This window comes from Ornithodoros turicata, chromosome 4 (assembly GCF_037126465.1).
Source record: "Ornithodoros turicata isolate Travis chromosome 4, ASM3712646v1, whole genome shotgun sequence".
NCBI lineage: Eukaryota > Metazoa > Arthropoda > Arachnida > Ixodida > Argasidae > Ornithodoros > Ornithodoros turicata.
In genome coordinates, this window is record NC_088204.1 from 43,366,911 (window position 1) to 43,393,813 (window position 26,903).

At 46.0% G+C, this 26,903-nt stretch overlaps 1 protein-coding gene and 1 long non-coding RNA gene across 7 annotated transcripts in view; one reads left to right on the plus strand and one right to left on the minus strand.

Moving 5' to 3' along the window:
* The window catches only part of LOC135393063 (uncharacterized), a 58,439-nt gene extending 31,562 nt beyond the window's left edge, over positions 1–26,877 (minus strand). For 2 of the 6 annotated variants that reach the window (XM_064623637.1, XM_064623636.1), the window contains exons 1-5: positions 26,709–26,877; positions 10,844–11,079; positions 5,529–5,702; positions 5,021–5,267; positions 4,935–4,963 (exon numbers count right to left, since the gene is read on the minus strand). In XM_064623637.1, coding sequence (XP_064479707.1) covers positions 4,935–4,963; positions 5,021–5,267; positions 5,529–5,702; positions 10,844–11,058 — 665 coding nt within the window. In that variant the 5' untranslated portion in view covers positions 11,059–11,079; positions 26,709–26,877. Of the gene's footprint in view, positions 1–4,784; positions 4,804–4,934; positions 4,964–5,020; positions 5,268–5,528; positions 5,703–10,843; positions 11,080–26,708 lie in introns of those variants that run through there. The other 4 variants (XM_064623639.1, XM_064623638.1, XM_064623640.1 and 1 more) reach the window with 4 other exon arrangements.
* Positions 1,158–1,548, plus strand: LOC135393062 (uncharacterized). Its single transcript, XR_010422419.1, has 2 exons — positions 1,158–1,248; positions 1,327–1,548. It is a non-coding gene; the product is annotated as an uncharacterized LOC135393062 (long non-coding RNA).
* Positions 26,878–26,903: the final 26 nt, after the last annotated feature.

Below are 26,903 nucleotides of genomic sequence, written 5' to 3' on the forward strand. Positions count from 1 at the left end.
GTTTCTCATTTTAAATGAAACGCCCTGCAGAAAACAGAAAGTTCTGTTTTCGGAGGTGTGTGTATCGGAGTTATCGATACGGTAATGTCGGAGGGCATGTGTCGGAGGTATAATGGCATTGAGAATGCCATTTGTACCAGCGATACTCGTCTAAAAAGAAGCCTGGCATTTGAAAGCGATGAAGCAGTTTGAAGAATCCTTATCAAGCTCGTCACGCAGTGCCAGTTATCACAAATGAAAAGGAAGAGAACCATAGCAGGTGTTCGCTCTCCTGTCCTCCTCCTTCCTTTTGGGTTTCATGCGTTCTCTCACCTATACACGTGTACAAACGTAAAGTTGTCTCGCTTACACCACGCGTGCTATTAGGCTAAGCGCACTTTAGGGAGACGTGCCCGCGAATTTTGGGCATGCTGAGAACAAATAACATTCCTCATGCATCCTGTTGAACTATAACATAGCAACCTTATCTGTGCTTTGTCGCGGTCAGTATCAACACGAACGGCGTCAACCCCTGACGCAGCCACACAAACTTTCCTAGACTGAAACACGCATCACCTGCAACATTCACGATAAGCTTCCCAAGCAGCACAATGTACTGAAAGTCGAGTGCAATGGGCCTGTAGCTCTCGGCCAGGCGGCGTTGCGATCAGCGGACGACAGCGCCGCATGCGGAAGCAAATCGAAACAATGGTCCGCACAAGAGTGTTTCGGTTTCGCGGGTTTCGCTCTGGCGCAAGCAAGCAATGTATCGCATCCTGCGTGGGTTTGAAAAGCTGGAGGTCATTGACGATTGGGCAAGTTACTAGTCAATGTTTTCGGCGTCGACGAAGCATCGGACGGTAACGAAATCGTCGTTAATGCATTTCGGAAGAAGTGAAGGACAGCGTGGTTAATAGCGTCCGGTTCGAGATGAGTCGGCGTGATCGTACGTAATATTTTTTAACTGTACATCAAAATGATATACCTGATCAGAAAAACATTGAATGCACATTTTACCCGCACTGAAAGCTGATTTAACTCAATTTCGGTACCTCTCCATCACAGGTGTCCAAGTGCTCGTGACAGTTTATGTTGCGTCGTGTACCTGTAAAGCGGGAATTGCGGGAAAATGTAAGCACGCGACAGCAGTCTGCTACTACCTGAACAAGGAAGAAGACGCCACATGTACGGGCAACAACAAAAGAGGGGCAAGCCAAGCTCAAAGCCGCAGGCGTGACATGACAAAGGGTATCGCCGACTTATTTCCGAGTACGTATGTATAATGTGGACAATGTGCTTTCCTTTAGGCAGGAGCTCGGGTGCAGACCTTTCATATTGTATTTTTAGAGCTGATGAGGCTACAGTCATCTCTGCTGCATCGTTGATCATTTGCCAATGATCTTTCTCTACTGAATGCTGCTGCTGTACCCTGCTGCATCGTTGATCGTTGGCTATTCTGTTATTCTTCAGCATTTTATATGTTTCATCAACCAGTATTGTACCGTGTACCTAGTACGTTGCCTCAAAACAATGCTTTATTGCTCTTGGTAATAAACAGCTTGCATCTGATATATTTCTCCTTGTTTGTGTAATGTAGGTATATCAACCAAATGTCTCCCGCTGCAAAAAGAAAACCGCCTGGTGATATCATTCACGCGTACCCAGACATAGTTTGTCCACTCGCTGAGGTCCTTGAGTCTGAACAGAGGGGAGCCTTACTGTGGGACTGTAAAGAGGTTCTGAACGGCATTTTCGACAATGTAGTAACGGGTGAGCAAACGGAGAATCTATTTGATCTCCTAAAGGTCATGAGAGGGACACGCACGGTGTTCCATTATAGCATTCCAACAAAAATGCCAGGGGGTAGCTTCGTAGCGGGTCTCTTGAAGAACGTAAGTAAGTAAGGGCATTGCTTTTATTTAAGTAAACATCACACTGCACGAAGACCCTCGAACATAGCAGTAAGAAGAAGAACCGGCGGGAGTCGATGTCTACAGTAAGCCTTTCACATTTCCCTCTAATCTGCATATAAAGTACTAACTGTTTGGCAAAATTTGTGATATAATAATAATAATAATCCAATAACACAATACTAATAATATATCCAAGTAAATTTCTACCGCAAGTTGTTTGGGTATAACTCTACATTATCTCCAGGTGGAATGCAGAGCGGAAACTTCGCGGCGTTTTTACGGTAGACGCAATTAACGCTTTCCGCCTTTCTGTCTCCCAAGGGTTTCCGAGGAAGCGATAAAACCTTATTTTTTGACGTTTTGGAATCTGTTATGGTAGCCAACGACACAATAATACTGTGTGCCCGACTTGTGTTGTGGCTTGCCGTGCGTTGGCAATCTGAAAGGCGGCATATTTAACCACGATACATGCTTGGCTGCTGGCTGTGCGGACCAGTCACTGCTCCCGCTCCCGCTTGGGTCCCGATTGGCGCTCGCGTCGCCGGGCAAACTTGAGCGCAACAGGCCTATAGGGGTGGACGGGTAGGTGGAAGACCTTGAACGAACAGGTGAAATGAAAGAACATTGATAAGACACATATCGTCCACCCCTATTGCACTCGACTTTCGGTACATTGTGCTGCTTGGGTTTCTACGGGATAGATTACGCAATGTGTTTAGTACTGCGTAACACTGGCTTGCACAACAAATAAAAAACAAAACAAGAAAAGGACGTTTCGACGCCCATGCGGGCGTCCTCATCAGCTTTAAAAAACGTTCATGAGAAGGGGAACCTTTTAGTGCCTTGTAGCAGTCCGGTAGAGGCCCCTTGTGATGATTACAGGCATTGTTGTTACTATGAATGTACCATGACTAAAGTAATTTCCTGACTCCCAATCTGTGTTCACGTGTCAAGGTCTTTACATTATCAAAATCGAAGGAATGACCTGTTTTTTGTACATGCTCAACAAGTTCGGTGCGACGATTCTGTGCAGGCGGGTTCTTGATCTGGGCTTTGTGCTCCTTCGTCCTTGTGGCTTTCCTTCTTCCTGTTTCTCCTATGTAGCATGCGTCACAGTCTCTACACTCTATCTTGTAAACAACACCTGATTGGTACATATTGGTACATATATGTACACGACATCATCGATCCGGGTGATGTAATGGTGTCTTTTGATGTTATTTCGCTTTTTACAAATGTGCCCATTGACCTTGCCATAGATGTTGCCAAAACCCGCCTACATAACGATGACAACTTGTCCGACCGCACTGCTCTTACCGTCTCGGAAATCGTATCTTTGCTCTCATTCTATCTTAAAGAAACCTACTTTAAGTTCGACGACCAAGTTTACAGACAAATAAGAGGCTGCCCAATGGGAAGTCCAGTCTCAGTTCCAGCGGCCAACTTGGTAATGAAACACATCGAAGAATGAGTTTTTGACACCAGTAACATTGCTGTAAAATTTTATAAGCGTTATGTTGACGACACTTTTGTAGTGCTAAACCGTGAGGATGTGACTTCTTTGCATACTCTTTTTAACAGTACTCACCCCAACATACAGTTCATGATAGAAAAGGAAAACGACGGTCAGTTACCTTTTCTAGATGTTTTAATTACTCGTAATGAGTCCCTCAGTTTATCGTAAACCGTGTGACAATGGCTCAGTTTTAGATTTTCACTCGTACCATGCTCCTGAACACAAACGAGCTGTGGTCAGGTCATTATTCAACCGTTTACACACGATACCACGCACGGGTAAATCTAAGGCAGCTGAACAAATCTTACCGAGTGACACCCTCACAAGGAATCATTACCCTGATAGTTTCGTTAGAAACACCGTTTTTAGAATGTCATCCTATAACACAGTGGAAAGACTTCCCCCTGATAAGATCGTATGTATCACATACGTCCGCGGACAGTCCGTACGAAGGATTTTAAAACCACTTGGTATCACTACAGCGTTCAAACCAAAACAAACATTGCGCAACATACTTTGTCACCCTAAATACTCTGTGCCCCATATGTACCAATCAGGTGTTGTTTACAAGATAGGGTGTACTGTGTACAGACTGTGACGCATGCTACATAGGGGAAACAGGAAGAAAGAAAGCCACAAGGACGAAGGAGCACAAAGCCCAGATCAAGAACCCGCCTGCAGAAAATCGTCGCACCGAACTTGTTGAGCATGTACAAAAAACAGGTCATTCCTTCGATTTTGATAATGTAAAGACCTTGACACGTGAACACAGATGGGGAGTCAGGAAATTCCTTGAGTCATGGCATATTCATAGTGACAACAATGCCTGTAATCATCACCAGGGGCCTCTACCGGACTGCTACAAGGCTTTAAAAGGTTTCCTCTTCTCATGAACAGTTCATTTACGTTCTTTTAAAGCTGATGAGGACGCCCGCATAGGCGTCGAGACGTCCTTTTCTTGTTTTGTTTTTATTTGTTGCGCAAACCAGTGTTACGCAGTAATAAACATCATGACCCCTGGCGTTTGGTCTATTTTCATTACGCAATGTGAAAATACACTTCAAACTTACCTGTGTTAAGAAGGATAGTGAAGATTCAATGATGGATAATCTGAAGCCGTTAACCATCAGCACTCAAATGTCACGCGCGTCCCAAACTGGATAATTCAGTTTTGCGCATGAGCACGTAGTCCGCACGTTCTGCGCATGCCTACGTACTGCGCGCTCACGGATGTAGTGGGCAGGATGTACACCCGAAAGTCATCGAAAGAAAACAATAGGTTCTATACAGCGGTCTTCTGTGACATCACCGGGAGTACAAAGCAGCCGTGGGGTGTAAGTGGTGCCCTCCACACCCAGAAAACACCTTTTCTTAGAGTGCAGTATGATGTCCTGTCTTAAAGCAAGTAATATAATAGATTCAATAATATATCTGGGCCACGGTTGCCTAAAAGGCTTTGATACACGTATGTAACAATGAAACTGACGACTGACCTATCCTACACAAACTATAAAATTTGTACGTACCACACAGTTCTCGAGTGGTCTTGTAGACCCTGTTACAAAACAACCGTCTCCCTTTTATCCCCACATCAAGACCGCATAACTAGTACCTTTTCCGGTATTTCCAGTTCCTCAGAGTGCTGCGTTTTCGAAACAGTCGGGATGACCTCCGTGGACGCTATTGCTGCTGCACAAGCCTCCTCTGTCTGAGTGACCGCATGAACAACATTTTGATCCACTTGGGGTGTCGACCCATTCCTCCCAGCAGCATTCAAATTATCTTCCTCGTGTTCCGAAATCTCTTCCACCTGTTGCCCAACGTTTTCAACGCTTATCTGCACAGCATTGCAGTATTTCCTGAAAAAGTAAAAGCCACAGTGTTTTCGTTAACGAAACTTCTGCACAAACATGCCCGTGATGATCGAGCTGCAAAATAAAGTTGACGAGCAAGCGTTTCTGCCTCTTCCACAGACCGACCGCAGTGGCGTCGCTCATGATCTCAGTTGTCTCACGACGTAAAACCCCAATTATTATTATTTCTCCCTCTTTTTCGTATGCCTTTTTTCAAATGGTTTGCCATCTGGGATACTCAATGGAAGATAAAGGAATTACTCATACCTGATGACTTCGAGGTGGAAGATAAACAGGATGCTGCTACCCATAATTTCAAAGGGCCAGCTGTGAAAAAACATTCCAGAGATAATTTGACTGCAGGAGACAAATAAGAACCACACGTGGAAGGCCATGTCCAGGACCCAGGTGGCAATTTGACAGAGTACGCCATAGTCATGCCTAAAAGGAAGATACCCCGAGAAATGTTTTTAGTTACGTCCCCCTTAACATCGCTTTGCAAACGTTGGGGTGCATCCATCTATTTTGTGATTTGCTGTTCTCCATGTGGACTCGATGCTTTCCAGGAAGTTCATTTGATTTTGAAATGCAGCATTTTTTACGTACAATTACATTTCTCTTTGAGGTGCGTAAAGCGTATCATGACCGGCCAAGCTGCGTCATAAAATTTAGAGTAATTCGAAACAATTAGAGATATCGCAATGAGTGAGGTGGCGTTTTATGTATAGAAAATGTATGTTTGACGTAGTAATGCTCATGTCACCAGCCATGGTGCGGGGGAGGGGGCGGTGGAGGGCCGAATGCCACGCGCGTTGCACAACTACCCTCTGTCGCTGTAAAACAATTGTAAAACCACTCTTCTTGACGAGCTCTAACAGTATGCGAACATAACAGAAAGCAATTACATTTGAAAGCTTCAGACGAACTAATGCGGTAAAGTGTGTCGGCACACATGAAAGGAAAACAACCAAATTCAAATAAACAGGTCCTACAGGAAAGAGTAGACCCGTGGAATGTAAAAAAAAGTGCCACTCACTGCAGGATGTTCTTCACTTCGACATAAAAAGAAATCGGCCTTCAGGGTGCACCATATGACATCATACTTCTCAAAACCGGGAATTAACTTATGCTTCACATACTAAAACAATATTTTGAATGTGAGAGTCGTGTATTGCAACGGCAGAAGTTGGGTGATATTCTCAAGACACGAGGTTTAATCTGTAGAGGCATTTTAATATAGAAGGGCACAAGGTGCTCATCATCCAGCGAGTGATAGGGTGAAGAAGGAAAAACTGCATATGAAACATACATAGACGAAAAGTATCTTCACGCTGGCCTTAGTAAAATGAATATGCAATAAGAATACGCGATAGAATGATGCGATAGATAGATGCATGCACTCGGGTTGTTCCTTCCCAAGACGCAAGATTCCGTGGGTGAGGGAGGCGCGTGCCCCAACTTCAAATGGAAGAATGATAAACCTGACACGGGCACTCTAAATGCCTTTCCAGAGAGGGACAAGCTGCGATTGTGGCCATTGACACATCTTAACAAACGTTAATAGGAACAAGGACCACCAGCGAACTGCTTCAAGACTCATCGCCGCAGGATAAGAGATTCCCTTTCTTGCTTCGAATGTTTCCCAGCGTTGATCAAAAACAAGTCGACATCTTTTACTGGGGCGAAATCAGTGTTTTTCTGTATCGTCTAAGCAAGGCTACTGAATGCCGTGTCGCTATTCTTCGCGCAACTGGTCCACTCATACAGTATCACATAGGGTTGTTAGATGGATGGCACCTATTCGGGTGTGTTTAGTGTTCTACTTTTTAACGGGTGTTCGTTTTCACCCTGCGCGGTAACAGAGCTGAAAATGAACTGAGAACGACACGTATGCGGTGTCGAGCAAATCCCTTGACAAGGGTGCCGCACAATGCGACTGCGCTCGACTTCCGGTGCCGTAAGCTGTTGTATCTCGTGTCGCACCAGTGTGACAGGCCCTTTAGTTGCAAAAAATGAGCATCCATTCCAACTGGTGGAGGGCTCTAGCTTCAGGAAAGTTTTGGATCCATTGATAGAAATTGCTGGCGGAGGTTCGATAAACTCTAAACATATCATTGCAGAGATTTGTGAGACAAGCGCAAGAACACGGCAACGAATCACCGAAGAGTTAATGCACCGTCCTATCAGCCTACAAACTGAGTGTGCTACTCGTCTGGACAGGGTCATCTTGGGAGTTGACGCTGAATGTGTTGAAAGAGGAGGGTTGGCGATATAGACACTATAACCATGAAGAAACTGTACGAACGATATATAGCCGAATACAATAAAGTGCAGATGCAAGAGGTGCTTGGCAGATACAGGATTGCTATGACGCAAATTTATAGCCTGACGACTGACAAGGGCAGCAATACGCTGAAGGCCTTATTGAGCGAAGCTCCCGATGATATCTCTGACGAAGAGGACCGAGAAAGTTCCTTTGACGATGGTTTGGACATAATGATTGAAGATCTCAGCTTCAGCAGCCGACAGCACGGTCCCTTGCAATTATACAAGGCATCGGCTGTGCGGCGCATACATTACAGCCAGTCAACGACGCCCTAAAGGAGAAGATGCCTGTCGATATGATAACCAAATGTCGTAAGATCCGCAAAAGACCTCGGACGCAAACACATATGTCAGGCATCCGGAAGCTAAAACTCTAAAACTCAGGAAGCCGGCATTGGACTGTGCCACACGATGGGGGGGGGGGGGGGATCGAAACGGATCGCCGTTGTTTACCTCACAGTAGTGGGCGTCGTCACGACTATAGCAAAAAAATGAAGATAAAAGAGACACGATGGATGTCCATAGTGCCGATGCTTCGCATTTGGAGTTGATGGCCAAGCTTTTGTGCAGATGTGTTTTCTATGGTTTCTACGGATACATAATTTCGTCTTGCAGATAAGGACCAGAGGACGGTGCAGACTAGTATTGAGGCGTTCAGTCGCACTGAAGTAGCCATCAAAAGGTTGCATCCGGTTGCAAAGGTTGCGTCCGGACAACATGCAGCGAAAGACTGCGAATATGCCATTACAACTGCCATTTCATGTTATTGCAGCCATGCGATTAAGGGAGACCTGTTTGATGGGGAGTGATCTGTTTTGCACTTGAGTCTTCGTCTGTTTCAGATACTACTTAGTTGTGTCCTCGATTACGCCGCCTCTCTCGGAAGACTATACGTGAAGCTACGCCTCAGGAAGCTGTGGAAACCCCTGACAACACCCACACGCAAAGAAACCACAAGCCCAGTAGAGCGGGACTGCCTCCTTGCGGATCGAGATGACGAAGTTGAGGAGCTGCTGCAAGCTATTGTATTGCAAGTATGTATTGCAGCAGCTGCGAGTATGTTGTGCAAGCTATACAACGACGCCAGTGCTCTGCATGCATATCAACGCTCTTAGAACGGGTAGATATGAAACCAATGATCGAGAGATACATGGATATTCTTCAGTACAGGGAAAGCAAAAAAAGAAAAAAAGAAACATCGAATGGGGGAACTGAATGCACTTGCAGAGGTTTCTCTCACTGTCGTAGCAACGCGAAGTGTTGAGAGAGCTTTCTCCGAAACAAAACGAAAATAAAAGCAATAGAACTTTTTACCAGCTCATGTGGAGTTTGTTTGCAGAAGCGAGTACGGAAACGTCCACATGGGACGCCGTCCACTCACCGTTCTGGAAGCGCTGCTTGTAGTTAACTTTTAGGCGTTTTTCAACAGCGTACCTTGCCGCTCAGCAAAGCTCGTCCGCTCGAAAAGGCCAAGGGTGCTCGAATAGGCCGCTCACGCGGTATAGGGCCTGAATGGGCCCAAACAAATGGCAATCGCTTGGTGCTAAATGTGGACTGTAAGGGGCAGCGCATTTCGGCAAGGTTTGCCTTGTCATGAAGAATGACACTTCCAGACCACATCCCAGGCTTTTTCTTGCAAACCCCAGGCTTGCCAGGCATTAAAATGAAAAAAAAAAAAACTTCTCGTAGCTGAATGAAGCCACAGGACCAAACCCCGCTTATTGCAGATTTGGAAGCGTGACATTTAAATGACGTTACATGCTCAACAAAAGAGTCCAGAGGCTTAACGAGAACAAGCAAGAGTGATAATAAAACCATACAATTACCCACATCATCTAGAGCTGAAACTCAGGACTAAATTACATAATTTAATACTATAACTACAACGTGATCTTTTGAGGTAGCAGCAGCGGCATGGTTCCAAGAATCCCAACACCTTAAGGAATCGAAGAATTAAGAGCTCATTGCTTCGCGCATTGTGACAAATAGTGTGAAATGCTTATACAGGGTGTTTGCTCCAACGTGTCCATAAATTTTATTTAAAGCGAGCGATAAAAGAGAAACGAGAGCTACTTTTTAGCTATTTGACTAAGAAACAGGTGCTACTAGTGAAGCAGTACCTGTTTCTTACTCAAGTAGCAGAAAAGTACCACTTGCTTTTCTTTTATTGCTCGCTTTAAATATAATTTCTGGACACGTTAGAGCCCTGTATATCAATATTCCCCAAATGAAATTGCTCTCTCACTGTGACGCGATAAAATACGAAGATTCATAAGAGCACCAGTACCTCATTGAACTTTATCACGATAGCACCTAAAACTAAAATTTAAGTAGTGCACAAAACAAAATAAATGCAAATGCCCAGTGCGGATACAAATGCCGGGTAATATCAGGCTGAAAATGGAGTCGACCACGAAACTGTGGGACATCTTCCGTTGAGACTGCGGTGACCAGTTTTATCCATTAATACGTTCCACCGGTTTGGTACCCTACCGAGGATACCTAAGAGTCGTGCGGCAAAAATTTCGCAAAAATGATTCAGTTCCAGCGATGCCTGTGATGTCCGTGATCATCGTTATCCCCGTGCCCGCGCTATTCGGCTGCTGAGACATGTGCCCCAACCATGGCGGTTGGGAGCGAGAGCTGAGGCTGTTTCGCATATCTCTTATTAAGCGCAACTGTGTTTCCAACTTTTGAAAATTGAAACTCTATGCCTGTCCTGACATATAGCGCTACAAAACACCGTGCAGAAACAGCGCTCCCTGTTATCGGACGGTTCGCACTTGCAATGCGGCGCTACAGCTATAACTTAGCGGAAGTTCGGTGTCCGTTTCCGGTCTCTCCCGTCATGGCGCCTCCGGAGTTTGACAGCATTCGAACAAACAAGTTCAAGCAACTGACTGAACGAAAAATTATCAGACATTTTGCATCACAGACTCGCCGGTTCCAATGCGGTCGTCGTGCCGTGAAATGCGGAAGCAAAACAACTCCACGACTTCCGCGACGTCATCGCTGAAGAGTCTCCTCATTGGCCAACACAAATGTAGTGCTAATATTAGCTCTGAAAAAGTTGACACGAGCTCAACTCTGGCAAGTTTGGAGCACTGCCAGGAGGAAAATGTCTAACTATTTTATAGCGCTATATATAGCAAATCCCTATATGTCGGAACAGGCCTTAATTTCCCTGTTTTGCGACACACGTAGGATAAACGATTCTTTCGTTTTCCTGAATGAAGTTACCTCTTTCTTGCACGTACCTGAGCCTTACGAAGTGGAACGGCAGGAGAAGGCACTTGTTCATAATAGCAGTAACTTCCGGAACCGAGTGCAAACCGCTATAGATACTGTATCCCAGCCACCACAGAGTGAAAAGAGCAACTCCAACGTGAAAGACATGATCGCCTAGATCGACAACTGCATCCATCTCTCTGCTGACAGGCTGTTCGTGTGTCACTTGGTGAGAAGCACTCATAGTTGCTTGGGAACGCACCTCCTGCATGAGAAAGGTAATTAACAAAATGTTAATGTCGATGGAACACTCCAGCCTACGGTATTTTTGCGTAATCAAAATGTGCAGAGCTGTTTCGTAGATCACCTAGCGCTTCGAAGTTTTCCATACGCATACCGTCATGATGAAGGATTAATAATGAGAAAGCGATTTCCAACGTGACGGAGACCAAAAACTACGCCTACCATACTACGTATTCTCTGTCGTTGGTAATGCAGCAGTGCAATTTCTCGTGTTCCAAAAGTGTTGCTACTGTTATTAATTATATAAAGATATTAAATTTATCAGAGCTCCATAGCTTCTCACCAGCCGTACTGGCAACGACACCCGTTACGCCTATCCAAATAATCATGTGACAGTCTGCGACAGAAAGAAACTCGAATTTTCTCTGGTTGTCTAGGGGAAGCAGCCTTCAAAACATAGAAGCAGGGTGACTTTGGCACTCCCGCTCCAAGGCCAAAGGGAAAGGCCAGCTTGTACTGTACTAAGACAACTGCTTCGCTGAATTTGAGATTCGATTGAGCTTACCGGGAACTTTGGAGAAGACAGAATAGGCACAGGTAATGCTAATGCTCCGGATGTTCTATGGTCCAGGGTGGCGCTTCGATTAAGTCCAAACGGCCGTTTTGCGGCACGCTTACCATTTGCTTTATACCAGTGGCTCTAAACGTCCCTTCTTGAACGCCTTCTCTCCCTCCCCCCTCAATTACATCAACTCAAATGTAATGCACACATAAAAACTGAAAGCATTTTATTGTTGCCCAACTTTCTACCTAGAAAGTGCTGTCCGTGGCGCGGGACATCGCCGTTACATAGTCCCTTGACTTTGCCCCTCCTAGTACCTTGTGCGGCCTGAGCTTTCATGAAATAGCATCGAGGCATTGTAGCCGATGGAGATGTATGAATTATACAGGGTATTGGTTTTATTTTCTTTTTTTTTTTGTTCTACCTGCACCTGAATTTTAAAAACAGCATATGAAAGCAGCATAGATACCGCTTTGCAGTTGAGTTACGTGGCCAGGCGAACATCCTCCCGAAGAAGGTATGTAACTACTAGATGACTAATTACCTAAAATCTATTAACTCTCTAAATAGGCGCTTTGGGGCAAAAGTGAGACGGCAGAATGGGAGACAATCCTCATAAAAAGTCCTGCAGCGAGCACGTACGTTGGAACATCAATCACTGAACTTTGCAACGCAAGTGAGCCGAAACCGTAGCCGTGCGCCTCACTCTGGTCTGAGTCGGGACATCGACGTCCCTCTTGGGAAGGCGCAGCGTGCAGCGCCTCTAGTTTGGAAGCATGCATGAGGCAATTTGTTGTCCTGGAGGGTATGCAATGAGACAGATTCAGGCAGGACATAAGACCAGTGCCAAAAGCCGAAGTGAGAGAGGGCACGAAAAGATAACGGGTTAACTCATAACGTGTTAACGCAACCGTAAGGAGAAAAACGACAGTAAATTATGTAATTTCTGCACTGGGGATAACGTGTTTCAGGTGGCGGTCGCGTCCGGAAACCCATTTATGAAACCGGTACCAGTAGCGGAATGTCTGCTGTCGGCCGGAAATCTACCTTGCTAATTGTTTCGTCCGGAAAGTGATTACATGTTTAATAAAGGAATTTCAAAGATCAGCAATGCTTCTGCAGTTACAGAGGCTCCGGTGGCGTGACGTCACTCCGCAAGCGATGAGTGAGAGGGCGGCGCTTAGAGGAGAAAGGCGCCGTGCAGACGCCCAGTAACTCTGTGAGATGGCACGGCATTCCTTTTCTCAACGTCGCGTCCTCATTGGTTCTTAGAAAGTGACGTTTTATTATTTTTTGCAGAGGGATTTTTTTCAGCAAACTGTCAACATCCGGCACCCGCTCTTATCATGTATTCCATCGAATAAGAGTAAAAAATATGCCACTCATTCGTGTGGTGAGTGGTTCACGAGGAATAAAAGGACACTACAGTTTCGCAATCTACTGGAACAAACACCACCGTCCCTTTAAAAAGACAGGGCAGGCTATCGAATAATAATTATGAAAAAGCTTTTTTGTTATGCCATTTTGAACTTGACGATCTTCGTATTTCTTCTATAGAGAACTCCAACCAAGTAGGTTGGTTGCTGCGAAAACAAAAGATATGTAATTTCAACTGTGACATCAAAGTATCTTGAAAGTAAAGATTTCCTCACGGTAGCATCCAGAAACCGATGAAACCGCTACCACTATGTTCATAATCGGCCGGCAATCTACCTGGCTACTTTTAGTCCGAAGGTGCTTAGATATTAACTAAACCAATTTTAAAGTTAGCGCTGCTTCCGCGGCCGCAGAAGCCCCGACGCGGGGCAACACTCCCTAAGCGGAGAGTAAGAGCACGACGCTCAGAGCAAGAGAGGCCAGACGCTCGTAACTCTAGGTGCGAGTTAAGTGACGGCTTTCATTTGAACGGGATATCTTCTTTTGTCCTACCCACGATTTGGAGTGTTTCTCGCGCTGTGCACCTGACAAGCTCCGGTAAGGCTGCAGACAGCCGGATCTGAAGCCGGCTCTACCGGAAAATAACATTCAGTGACACTGTGACACCCAGATGCCTGGAGGCGCATTGCACACGCAACGCTCTATCGTAAAGAGCGGCAAGAAAACAGGTGAGCTGGGGATTGGTTCATTATGAAGCACTATCGTCTTTTATCTCCTTTAATAGAATGTGAATAGAGTGTGAGTGAATTTAATATGGGTAGAAAACAGTTACGAGACTGAATGGTACCATTGGATATTCCATTTCGCCAAATTTCTCTGCTGAGAAATGCTAGGGTATCAAATAAACGAGTTTTTGCGATCAGCGCGACCACTAGTAAAATAAACTACGATATCATAGTGACACATGAGATACTTCGACCAATGCAAGGGCGGCGCGGCGTTCCCCCATTTTCTCTCGGAGTAACGCTGCGAGATATGGAGATATCGTCTGCTTCATGTGTGAAAGAACCTACTTCCTCGAAATTGCTGTGAGTTTCGCTCAATAGTGAAATTACGGCATGAGGCGGAACTTGGGAACGCGGCCTGACTCGTATGTTATAACCAGGATGTGAAATTGATGGGTAGAGAGTCGTGATTGTGGACAGTGCCGAGCCTGGTACAGCTGCCTTCGGTTAGATGACGTAGCCATAAACCCAGCTCTAGGAGGAACTAGACAGGGCAGACGTGTGTGTGAAGCAGTAATCAAGAAAATAAAGTATTGATTTATTTACTAAGAGCGTTACGTAAGTCATGTATCACAGAAACGTTTTTTCTTATTTTCTTCTTTTCAATACAACATTCTACTCTAAATGAAACAAGTGTTCGTATGGAATCATCGGTAAACGTACGTACGAGACGTTTTTTGTCACTCCACCTATTGTCAACTGGCTCCAGAAGACGTATGCTGTCGTCAGCACGATAAAAGATGGGTGCGTAGCGCAAACGAGCAGGAACGCCGTCCGCAGACACACGTCAAATACAGCTGCCACCTAGCTAACATAAACAATAGGCGTTCTTCAGGTTTCACTCGGGCACAGAGGCATCTTTCTCTTTCAAGGGGACAACAGTAAAAATGTTTGGCTGAACGGTGCACAATCATGGGCGATCGACATGAAGCGTACACGAAAGTGTCATCGGACATTTCGTTCGCACTGCCTGCACCTTCACCCGTGACAGGATGAAGTTGCAGAGGGCGTATGGAGCAAAGGTCATAATCTAGCCAATTTCATCACTGCTACTCCTCAGAATCCCTTGCAAGTGAAGCGACGTCGCCTCCGATCCGATTCCGACGATCCCGACATAACTAGAATCACTAAATAGGGAACAGAGTAGTGACACTAAGCCACGCCGGCGAACGAGCCCGCCATCTTGAGTAAGGCGCGACTGTGTCGCCTAGCAATAAGACGCCAACTGCCCCTTCTCTGGCCGAGAACAACGCGCAGTCGAGCCAGCTCGCAACCTAGGAAACCGGATTTGCCTGGAGGTGACTCAACATGGACGGCGAGTTCTTAGAAGGAGAAACCACGCGACACGATCGGCCCAATCGCGGACACCGAACGGCGGCTCCGGCGCAGAAAAGGAATACCAGGCCGGTTTCACGTCAGTTCAGGCAGGGAGGTCCCATCGACCTCGTGGATTTTCATTATTTTTTTATATTTAGAAGCTCATCGTACATGATGAGCAACAGCGGTAAAATGAATAATTTCTACGGAATAGTTTTCGCGCAAAAAAAATCCACAAAATCCGGCCCTGAATTCGAGTTGTTCATTTTTGCCGTGTTTGCACGCGTATATCTCCCGAGTCTTAAAAGATACTGCAGTGAAATTTTTTAAGCTTTAGTATGCCTACAGGCCAGCAGTCCGAGCGCAAATTTTGGCGCGCAGGAGCCACTCTCTATGACATAAAAAATGGCGAACATGCTCTCTCGTGCGGTTTTGTTCCAACTTCGACGCGTGATTTCTCTGACTGTAGATATTCCTCACTACTTTATTTGGTATCACTTCATTCAGCTTTTAACGCTCTTTCATCTGGTATATATATCGTGCGTATGCCCCCTACAGGTATCTGCTGAATCAGGCAAATGTTAAGGTATATTTTAAAAAAAAAACAAGGATTTTGAGCGTCCCTTTCTCGAAAAGGCCCTTTTTTATTTCTTTTATATTTTGCCAGGACATGGCCCGATGTTAGATCTTTCACCTTACGTCAAAAAATTCTGCTTCAAAAGGCGTACACTGGCGATTAGCGCGTTAAAATGCGGCCCTAGTCTGCGTGCATACGTGTTGGAGCCCGGCTTCCTGTACCGCAGGATGGCGGGCCTCGTGTCGATGATCCCTTTGTTTGAGCAAGGTTGTCTGGCCTTAGGCTTACCTGAGCTATTCGTCGGCAAACTTTTGACGTCCTGCTGAAGAGATAATTCACTTCTGGGAGTTAGTGATTTCCAACAAAGCATCAGAATGAAATCCTACGTTGCCGTAAAGCCGTATTTCAAAGGCTAGGTCAAACTTAATGCACAGCGAAGGTAAAACCTCACTCTTGCAAGCTCCGTACACGGTGATACCAATACTGTACAAATAAATATCGAGTTAGGAATTGCTTTTTCCAGGGTTCCCGCAAGTTCCTGCGGAGCTTGCTTAACTTCACTTTACGATATTTTTAAGTTATGCAGAGGGCTTTTAGCACAAAATGCATGTTTTGTGCTGAACTGGCAGCAGTACATCTCTTCTCAGAGCTAGGGAAGTGGGCGGGTTCTCGCATTTGTCATAGATACATTAGATACGTTCAGAGCAGAGCCATGCGGGAGACGCACCTAATGCACTTCGATTTCGCTCAAAACTGGACAGTAGCCATGCCTAACGAAATACAAGCGTGCCAGTGCGGAAAACAGATTTCCATATTCACATGTGTGGTAACAGCTGGCACGGAAACGCACAGTTTTGGTGTGGTGAGCGAAGACTTCTGTCCTGCCACGATTCAGCACAGTCACTGTTAGCTTCCATAGCTATGGAAGAATGTCTTGACGAGAATGTTCCTCTTGCAGCTAATGATTTACGTGTCGATGGAGCGGCGAGCCATTTTAAAAATCGTCATAGGCTCTATGAGCTCTCCAAATGTACTTTTGAGAGCGCGACATGGCTGTTCAAGAACAGACCACGACAAAAGTGCGTGTGACAGGATCGGTGCACAGGATCGGTGTGACAGGAATCAAGCACCATGCCACGACACCTAACTTGCGTTTCGAGCAAGACGTCATCTTAGAGTCACAAGATATGCTTGCCAAAACACCAAACGCGCGTTCATTTACTCCATGTACGGGCTGAGGACGTGGCTTCTTTTAGAATGCAAAAGAAAAAGCAATGGATAAACCTATACCGCATCAAAGTGGCATACAGGGCTCGCATGCGTGGCACAGCAAGACACCGGAAAGTCTAGGCCGAGAAACATTTATAGCTAGTACCGTGGACAGTGAGTGCAGAAGAGTGATGTTTTCATAGAAAGTGAGTGAAATCATTCGTCGCTCTCATTGCAAAATACTGTCTTGTAAATATATCGACATAAACTACCACTTTGGGTTACACAAGGTGTCCCTTTCTTGTACGACATCCACAGGAGGCCCGCCATCCCGCGGTACCGGCAGCCGGGCTCCGACAAGTACGCACGCAGACTAGGGCCGCGTTTTAATGGGCTAATCACCAGTGTACATCTTTTGAAGCAGAATTTTTTTTACGTAACATGAAAGGTCTAACACCGGGCCGTGTTCTGGCAAAATATAAATGAAATAAAAAGGGGCCTTTTCGAGAAACGGACGCTCAAAATCCTTGTGTTTTCGAAATATACCTTAACATTTGCCTGTTTCAGCAGATACCTGTAGGGGGTATACGCATGATATATATACCAGATGAAAGAGCATTAAAAGCTGAGTGAAGTGACACCAAATAGGGTAATGAGGAGTCAGAGAAATCACGCGTCGAAGTTGGAACAAAACCGCACGAGAGAGCATGTTCGCAATTTTTTATATCACAGAGCGTTGCTCCTGAGCGCCGATATTTGCGCTCGGGCTGCTGGCCTGTAGGCATACTAAAGCATAAAAAAATTTCACTCCAATATCTTTTAAGACACGGGAGATATACGCGTGCAAACACTGGCAAAACTGAAACACTCGAATTCAGGGCCGGATTTCCTGGATTTTTTTGCGCGAAAACTATTCCGTAGAAATTATTCATTTTACCGCTGTTGGTCATCATGTACGATGAGCTTCTAAATATAAAAAAATAATGAAAATGCACAGAGGTCGATGGGACCTCCCTGCCTGAACTGACGTGAAACCGGCCACCATACTCTGTGCCCCTATTCAGTGACTCTAGACGTTTTGAGGAGTGACGTTTTCTCGCTTTTCCAGAGAGGGAACTCTGGTATTCCCTCTACATCCATCTGGTATTCTACTCTTGCCATGTATTACGTCGAATAGCAGAGGAACTACGCTACTATTTCGCGTGGTATATTCGACACCGTGGTCAGTGGTCCATGAGGAATAAAATGATAGTATAGCTGGGAAGTCGTCTGGAACAGATACGACCGTCCCTTTAAGAGCATCTAATATCCTGTCTTAAATATTTTTCAAGATTGAGTATTTACTCTACTCAGTTACTTCTTTCTCCGGTACTTAGTAACTGGACTTATGGCACATTCCATTGACAGAGCTGTGTCAAGGAGTTTATGTTGGTCACGATGATAGGGGTGTTTTATTGAGACTCCGGCAAGTGAGATAGCACAATGCAAATAAATGTAAATGTTATCTATTGCATGCTACATGTTCATAGTCTTGCGTTTTGGCTGCTTGCTCATTATACTTGATCGCAGTCCAATTCTTCTATTTTTCATTATGTTCCACATTACTTTATGTACCTTGTAACAGCTGCGGATGTAGTTGGATCTATGGAGAGTGTAAAACCAGCACTTTGCTGTAGTCAATCAGTGAATTCTTTAAAACATTCTTTGCAAAACATTGTGTCGATGCATTACTTTTGTTTCTTTGCTTTATCATTTTTTACCCTTTCAGAAGTCGACACTAACTGCGACAGCACAAAGTCCTCCTTATTTTGCCACTAACAACACTTGATGTCGGTCGGTCGCTAACAGGTACATAGGAACTGAAAGTCACAGTTCTGTTGATTTTTCTCTCTACCATCGTCATGAATTAATATAAATATATAGCTTTATAGACCAATTTGCGATCGTGACGTCACGGCTTGCGGCGGGCCAGCAATCTGTACCCAAGAACACAATGATATGCTCAGGGATGTTCCACTGGGACAGGAATAACATCCCTCGGACACCCCGTATGTTCCTCAGTTTGTCAGAAAAGTGTTAAAATGCAACGCCTCGGGCCATCCCAGAAGTTCCTCAGGGAGTGTCCCAAAAAGAGCACCAGTAAGGTTTTAGGAGCAAAACAGGATATCTTATTATTTTAATTTGAGAAAGGTTGCCCATTTTGAGTACAAGGTCGTTTACTCTCTTTCCGGCACTTCTTCAACCCTTGTCACCCACTTTCCGTTTTGCACCTTTTGATTTGTTTAGCGTCTCCACAACGGACAAGGAGCGCGGCGGTTTAAAAAGCAAGCCAGAAAGAAAATGTAAGATTCAGAAAAGCATTTCCAGGAGCCGTAAACTCACTTCGAAAGGTACTGGACTTTCCCTCCAAACAGAACCAGATACTAGTTATTGCTAGTTACGCATCCTCCCGAAAATTCGAGTACCCTTAGTCGCTCCGTATTAGAACACGAACGATGTGCTGCTACGTTTAATTTCGATTATGCAAACAAGATAATACAACAAACGAGGAATTCTTAGAGTTATTAACTCCCCATCGATGCAAATGCCTATGGTTTCTTACTCCATTTGGTTTGAGACATTCACTGGGATTTTGGGAGGTCAAAAACAGTGCAACAAAATCGTGCATTTCTGTCTTTTTCGCGGTAAATGCTCCATGTGTCATAGACAGTCACGTTTTTTGGGAAGAGGAATCTTACACAGGACCGCACTTTGTTGATGACAAATGCCATTCAAGCCCATGCAGAGATCGACCCAAAAACAATGCAATGTATCACATCAATATCTGGGGAATCTTAGCAGGTAAACTGTACAAAATAATATTTCTCATCCTGTCAGTTACCCACAGGGACATGCACAGGACCTATTTGAATGACTCTTCGTGGACAGTCCGTCAGTATCGTCCTCAGGGACGCTCTGCGGATTCATATCGAAGGACCAGGACACGATGGCACTTTGGGGACATCCTCAGGACCGCGTGTTTTCTTTGGTAGATCGTCTACTTGGTGTGGGCAAAACAGCAATCAATTGGAGTGATGATGATTGGAGTTTCGTTTGCATGCAAAGTGGGCATACTGCAAAACCGTGTACACAACTTCGGGTTACTTCGGGTACACAAACTTGATGGGGTAAGGGTGGTGAAATCGCTTTTCATCAGGCAACGCAGAACGAAGAAATCATTTGAATGTGAATCGTTTTTCTGTGTTGGAATCGTTTTGATCAGTTAGGGGCCTATCACACTGGTGCGACACGACATTCAGCACTCAGTGACACGACACAAGAAGTCGAAAGCAGTCGTGTCGCGTCGAGTCGAGTCGTGTCTCAGGATGTCGCCGACATATGTTCGCACTGACGCGACACCACCGCGACACGACAACAGATTCAGTGTCGTAAGACTTGTTTCGTCAGTGTGAGTGCAGAACCTATTCAACTGTCGGATGACACGTGTCGTACGATCATGTCGTGTGATGTTGAAACTTTGTTCAAATCTGTGATCACTGCCCCAAACCCCTCCTATGGATAAGAAAGACAGCTTAGTTGTCGACGTGATGTAACAAGTAAGAGTCAGCCAATCAGGATCCTGTTTTTCAACACTGGTAGCTAATCCACTAACGAGCTCTCAGCGGTCGTACCCATGGAGACGAAACACCGCCGATCTGCGAGTAATGATTGAACGTCCCCGCGTATGAAATGCAAAACGGTCCCATATCTTCCTCGAGGTGATTTTCTGGAACGCGTGTTGGACTTTCTGTCTACAGATTCATGTCTACAGGTTCCAAGCTAGCTGCAATCATTTGCGAGTTGTTTAATTCGCAGAACGGCGAATCTCAGTAGCAGACGCATTCTGACATGTCCATGTAGAGAGGTAGAAGAGGAGGCATAGGCAGGCCCTTCCGTATCTATAGGCGGCGTTGTCGCCCGCTCGCCTAACAGGACCATTCTCCACCATTGTATTTCATTTTGGGGGGGCGGGGGGGACACGTTCACTTACGTTTTTCTTCGTCGTCTTCGATATTCGTTGCGATCCTTCCAGCTCGCGCATCAAATTCTCATTACAACTGAGGCGCTTGCGGCGCAGCAGCCATAGTCGCGACAAAAATCCCTTCCCCTCAGGCTCGTCGTCACTGTTGCCAACAGCAAGATAAATTGAAAGCGCGGCAGAAGCAGCGTACGCCTCTGTATCCACCATTTGCATTCGCCACACAGTATCGGGTGTCTGTCGGCTGCCTGGGCCCAGTCAGTGTGACTCGCGACGCGACGGGACATCTGCCGAGAGGTGTTGTGAACAGCGCACGACTCAACTTGTCGTGGAAAGATGTCCTGTTCGCAGCTGACGTGTCTCCCCTGTGTGACTTGATATCCGACACGACGGGACACAGAACTCCCGACTGTCGCATCCTGTCGTGCCGCACCAGTGTGACACCCTTTAGAGATGAAAATAACACATACGTTTGGGCTAGCTGGTATTCCATAGCTTAAAATGCAGAAGCGCTGCAACGTATAAATTACAGGACGGACGGTGAAGGGACAACAAAAGCGACGGTAAAGAGGTCGTGCCTGCACAAAGCGCGGCTTATTGTTAACTCCCAGTTTGACAGACTAAAAGAGGCTACAGCGGTAGGTGAAAAGCTGTTGAAAAAGCTGACCAGCAAAAGAATGGATGTTCCGAGTGAACCCGAGGAGAGAAGAAGTTTGTGGTTTTGCCATCACATATTGGTGCACCCACGGGTAAAGAAAGTTGCTAGTGGCGCTTGTTCCGTTTGTTGTCACTTCAGCGTCCGTCCTGTAATACTTTGCAGCGCTTTTATACTTTCAGTTAGAGATGCGCCCACTTCGTTATTCGGAAGCTTTGATTTCGCTACACTGCCCTCCTTGTACCTCAAACACACTTGGCGTATTTTCTGGGTTACACCACTGTATCATCTCCTCGAATGAAAGGTACACACTTGGGACACGCGACCGGCATAAGCTACTCTGTTCTTTGTGGCGACCACCTACCGTCGATGACGACGATGTCCATCGCAACCGCGGGCACGCGCCTACGCGCCGAATAAACAGTTGACCATCTGGGCTCCCTCCTGTGTGGCTGTCTGCTAGCTAGTTCCCACAGTTGGTGACCCGAACATTCGAACACCTCGGACTATTCGGCCTTCTTACCATCCTAAATTCTCCCTCTTCTGCACCAAGCTTCCCAGGCCCACTCAACGTCATTCCCAGGAGGAAGCTGCCTTTTCCACCCGGCAACAGAGGTCACTCACCGCACGGCAAACCACCACCATGCGCCAATTCCACCTTCGGCAGCCATCGCCGTCAGCACCACGTCATCAGGTCAGCTTGGAAGGTTCGCACCAACGCTACCTCATTACCACCGCATTACCATCACCTGCCGGCCGTGACACCAGAGCCTCGTGCTCGCCGAGCGGTCCCGCTCGTCACGGCAGCCGACGTCACCCTCCCTGCAGCCGACGTCTCGGCAGCTCATCAGCGCGGCGACCAACGCCACACACGCGCAGCCAACACGGCTTTCAACCCCTCTACAACCAACTTGTCAACCTCGCTTCACGGCCCCGCAAATCTCTCTTCACGGCCTCGCAAACCTTCTGGCGCACATCGCCAAGCTCTTTCAAAGCGACTCAAAGCGACTGACGCGACTCAAAGCGACTCCTTCAGCACCGCACCTGCCTCCCATCATCGCATCACCCATCTGCGTTCCATCCCATGCTGCGTCATCACCACCTTCCTTTCGGAAGCTCCCACCCGCCTGCACAAGCGCGGGCTCCTGCTTCTGCTGCAACCTGCCCACAACATGCAACCTGCAACCACAGCTGCCGCTGTGTCTGGGCGGGGAGTACCTGTGGCGACCACCTACCGTCGATGACGACGATGTCCATCGCAACAGCGGGGCACGCGCTACGCGCCCGAATAAACAGTTGACCTCTGGGCTCCCTCCTGTGTGGCTGTCTGCTAGCTAGTTCACACAGCTTCATCATCGCGAAACACGCTACCAAGGATGCAGTGCTCGTAGCCTCAACAGGCCTGATACTGTGTCGATGCAGACGTACCCGTGGCAACCTCTTTCGTGTACAGTGCGACAAGCTCAACGTAGATCGGAGGAATAACCGTGTCCTGGCGAATAGGTGGGTATTTTAATACCCTGTATGGGGCCAACCCCTTTCTCGAGGTGCTCGTGTTCATCGAAGATCGGCAGCATGTCACCACTGCATCTATGCTGGTGTGTTTGCTTGCTCTGTGAAGGGTTCCACGATCAGCAATGGAACTGGTATTGGGCTTTGTCCGGGGCAACATATACACCCACTGTTGCTGTGCCCACTGTGCTGTGTCAGTTCAAGCCGCACTTTGCCTATTTTATTTCGCCACAGCTGTAGTCGTGGATCTCAAATGGATTTAACACACCGTCTGTACTGAACAGATAACTCGTGTACTCTAGTCTTACAAAGCGTGACGAACGTCAAGGAAAGACGTCATTAAAAATTTCACAACTCTTCTGGCTCTTCTGCCGTGTCCACGCTTTGTGTGAGCACAGTCGGCAATTTTGGCGTTGTCGAACCGTTGCCTTTCTCTTGACGAGATACTTTTGTCTCCTTCATTATTCCTGGGGGAGCCACCTTAAGACACATCACAACGACACAGCACCCAGGTCCGAATTACTGTGTTGACAGCTTTCTTTCATGCCTTTTTTTTTCTCGTGTCCTGTTCCTTTTTCAGGTTTCGCAGCGCGGTTTCCTTGGGGGCTGTGGACATTGCGGCTGGAAGGTTTCCATGATCGAAGCAATAAGAGCAAAGGTGTTATACTTTTTCGTTGAACTTTGGCTCTCCTTTTCCCTTAGAGAGATCAGCTTAACGCGTATCTTGTTTCGTACTTTTACTTGACTATGGGTCTTGGCCGCCCGCGAGCGCGAATACTTGACGATGTCCACTAGTTTATCTAATAGTTTCAGAGAACGACGGAGTTCCCGGGAATTAATAACTTCATGCACGCATTGCAATCGAATTGCATTTTCGTCGTTGAGGTCAGCGATAATACAGTTGTTGCAAGCGAGCTCATCCAACAGTTGTATACTCTAAGTACTGTTCATACCTCATCATTCCTGCCACATCTTCCAGTTTTGAAATCACCATTCCCGATACAGAGGGCGTAACCCGTGTCAGCTTCAGGTACCCAATAGCTTTCTGGTTATCTGTACGGCTGTGACATATATGCAGTTCAAAGTTTCGCTTTCCTTTTTTTTATTTGTTTTTCATTTTTTGCTTAGTTTTCGTTGCTAGCCTTCTGAAGTGAAACATTTTTCTGTTAACCATGGCTACAGCGTGAGAGAAAATGGTGTCGGCACAACTCCTTTAGGGGAGTAAATGGCTTGTCCCGTAGAACACTCCCTTTTGGAGTAAAACTTACACCCTACAAGAGGGATTTCCACTACACTTCATTTCCTAGGAGTAATCATGACACCAGTTACAGGTATCATGCTGACACCATGAAAGAGATTTATGCCAGTGCCTCTGCAGCTGCTTTAGAATCATTCGTGAGATTTCTGACTTCGTAATATCGGTGTGTCCGCTTCTAATCATCAGACTTGTGCCCGTTACCAAAAAATAGGAACTAAATACCGTTACCCGTTACTTCAGAAAAAAGTAACTAAATACGTTACTCGTTACCAACATACAAAAGTAACGAGTCTCGTTACTCACAGGTAACGAGTTACTTTTTCGTTACCGCCGCATAGTTAAAGAAGCCAACAAACATGCCGTCACTTGCCTTCAACAAAATATTAATGAGAAATTGCACTTCACAAAAAGCTGGTACTCGAAATTTACATCAGTGATCTTCGTTCTCTTTCGTGTGATGACATCTGCTGCCGAAGTGGGGGTGATCGGAGGTTATGAAAACACGAGAGAAGACACCGGTTTTCGTGCCACCGATCACCAACGGTTCCCAAAAACAGACGAGGGGCTGCGTCACAATTTAGCGCTCTCAGAAGCTTAGCAAAGACAAGAAAACGCTAGAAGTCGAAACGCGTTTTTTATAGCCATAGCACAATTGGTACCCATCCTTGGGAAGGAGTGATGGTCGGAGATGACGGAAACAAGACAAAAGACAAGGGCCTTCCTTTAAGACGATTGAGCACGTCAACAACACATCCAACGAGGGACTGCAATAATACTTTGAGTCACACGTGGTCGTGGGTCACGCAGGCCCACACATTGCGCCACACGGAGTGCCGAAATGTGCTCCCCCGCGCTGAAGAAAATGAACGAGTAACGTCAGTAACGAGTTACCAATTTTTGTAACTGATTCCGTTACTATTACAATTTTTTTAAAAGTAACTGAATCGTTACTGCGTTACCAAAAAAAGTAACCGCTACCAAGTAACGAGTTACTTGTAACGAGTTAGGCACAACTCTGCTAAGCATCTCGTTATAGTACATACTTGATGGGGATGGGAAAGGTTGCGCGTGAAAGAGCAAGGGAAGTGTTATGATACTGTACAAGAGGTAGTGGGTATGATACCTCCATCTGAGAAATTTTAGTAGTCCCACGGAACTACTCACTAGAAATAATATCCGAACATCCCTCAGTAACCTTCATTGGGAAGCGCCCTCGAAGGCGGTAAACTCCGGGATATGTATTCGACGTAATTAGTGTGTCATAAGGTCACATTTCACGATGCGCTCTCACGTAACGGTGCCAACTTCACCAACTGAGAATCTCAGCGCAAAAACATGAAATATATAACACAAATGATGCAACATATGGATGGCTGCACTGTAGTACGCAAGTTTATAACTTCAAAGTTACAGTACGAGAAGGAGGGCGAAGGTCACACATCATTTGTCCACTAAAATTTGTCTTACAGTGATGGAGTTACATGGCAAATGCAGGAAGAAAGAGGGAATAAGCGATTGATAGGGGCAGTGGAAATTGAGTAAACATGGGAAGTTACTCCCCCGTTACGTCCTTTTTTCTGAGAGAGTAGCTATTCCAACTCGGCCATTCGATGCCCATTGCACGCAGGGTGCAGCATTTGTTGCTCCTTGCAAGATGAGCTCGGGTAGTACTCTTTCGAAGCAGTGTTTATTTTGCTTGTATTTTTATTTTCTATGTGAGGATTCTGCCTGGTACATCTTACTATGGGAAGAGTAATTATCCGTCTAGATTCCTAACGCTGGCTACCTCCTTTCACCTGGAACAGTCACGCATTGGCGATCTAACCCAAATCATTCCATATAGCGAAGGTTACTTCCTTTTGCCTCCTTCAATCTATAGCTCCGCATGCCGTAGTAGTGTCATCGTCTTGCAACTATATTGCAATTCGTATCAACGGTATACGTACACCTATCAGCTCAAATGCCGTATACTGCAGTATTGTTGCTGAAGAACAGCCCAACATTAGTGAGTTTTTACATGATACGCTATCACCGTAGCAAGAGAGCTTCGCGCATTGCGCAGAACCACCGCTCTATTCCTTACGCACGCAAAGTAATAGAGTACGATGCACTAAAACTCGCTATTGTCCCACATTGACCTTCTTTCGTACGAATCACATCCTCCATACTATTAGTTATCATGACATTTCCTACTGTCACACATACAACACGAATCGAAAGCCATAAATGGCCACCGTAAAACCAAGTACACTTCACTGCCGTAGACCAAGAAGGAAAAAAAAATAATTATAAGCGTAGCCTCGTTAATTTACTTCCCCTTCCACGACGACATGCTACGCTTGCATAAATGATGTTATTGATACGTAAGTAGAGCTTCTTACCTGCACGATGTAATCATTATCAGGTATGGATATGTCAGCACTATATGCGAGCTGGTGTACCCCGATGAATTTAGTCGTTGCACATTCCTATGAATGCCGCACCCAGGTCCTGGACAGAGTATTAGTAAATGGATGACACGCGGTCACGCACAATGACTAAACGTGATGGCGACGACGATAACGCTTGCATCTCAA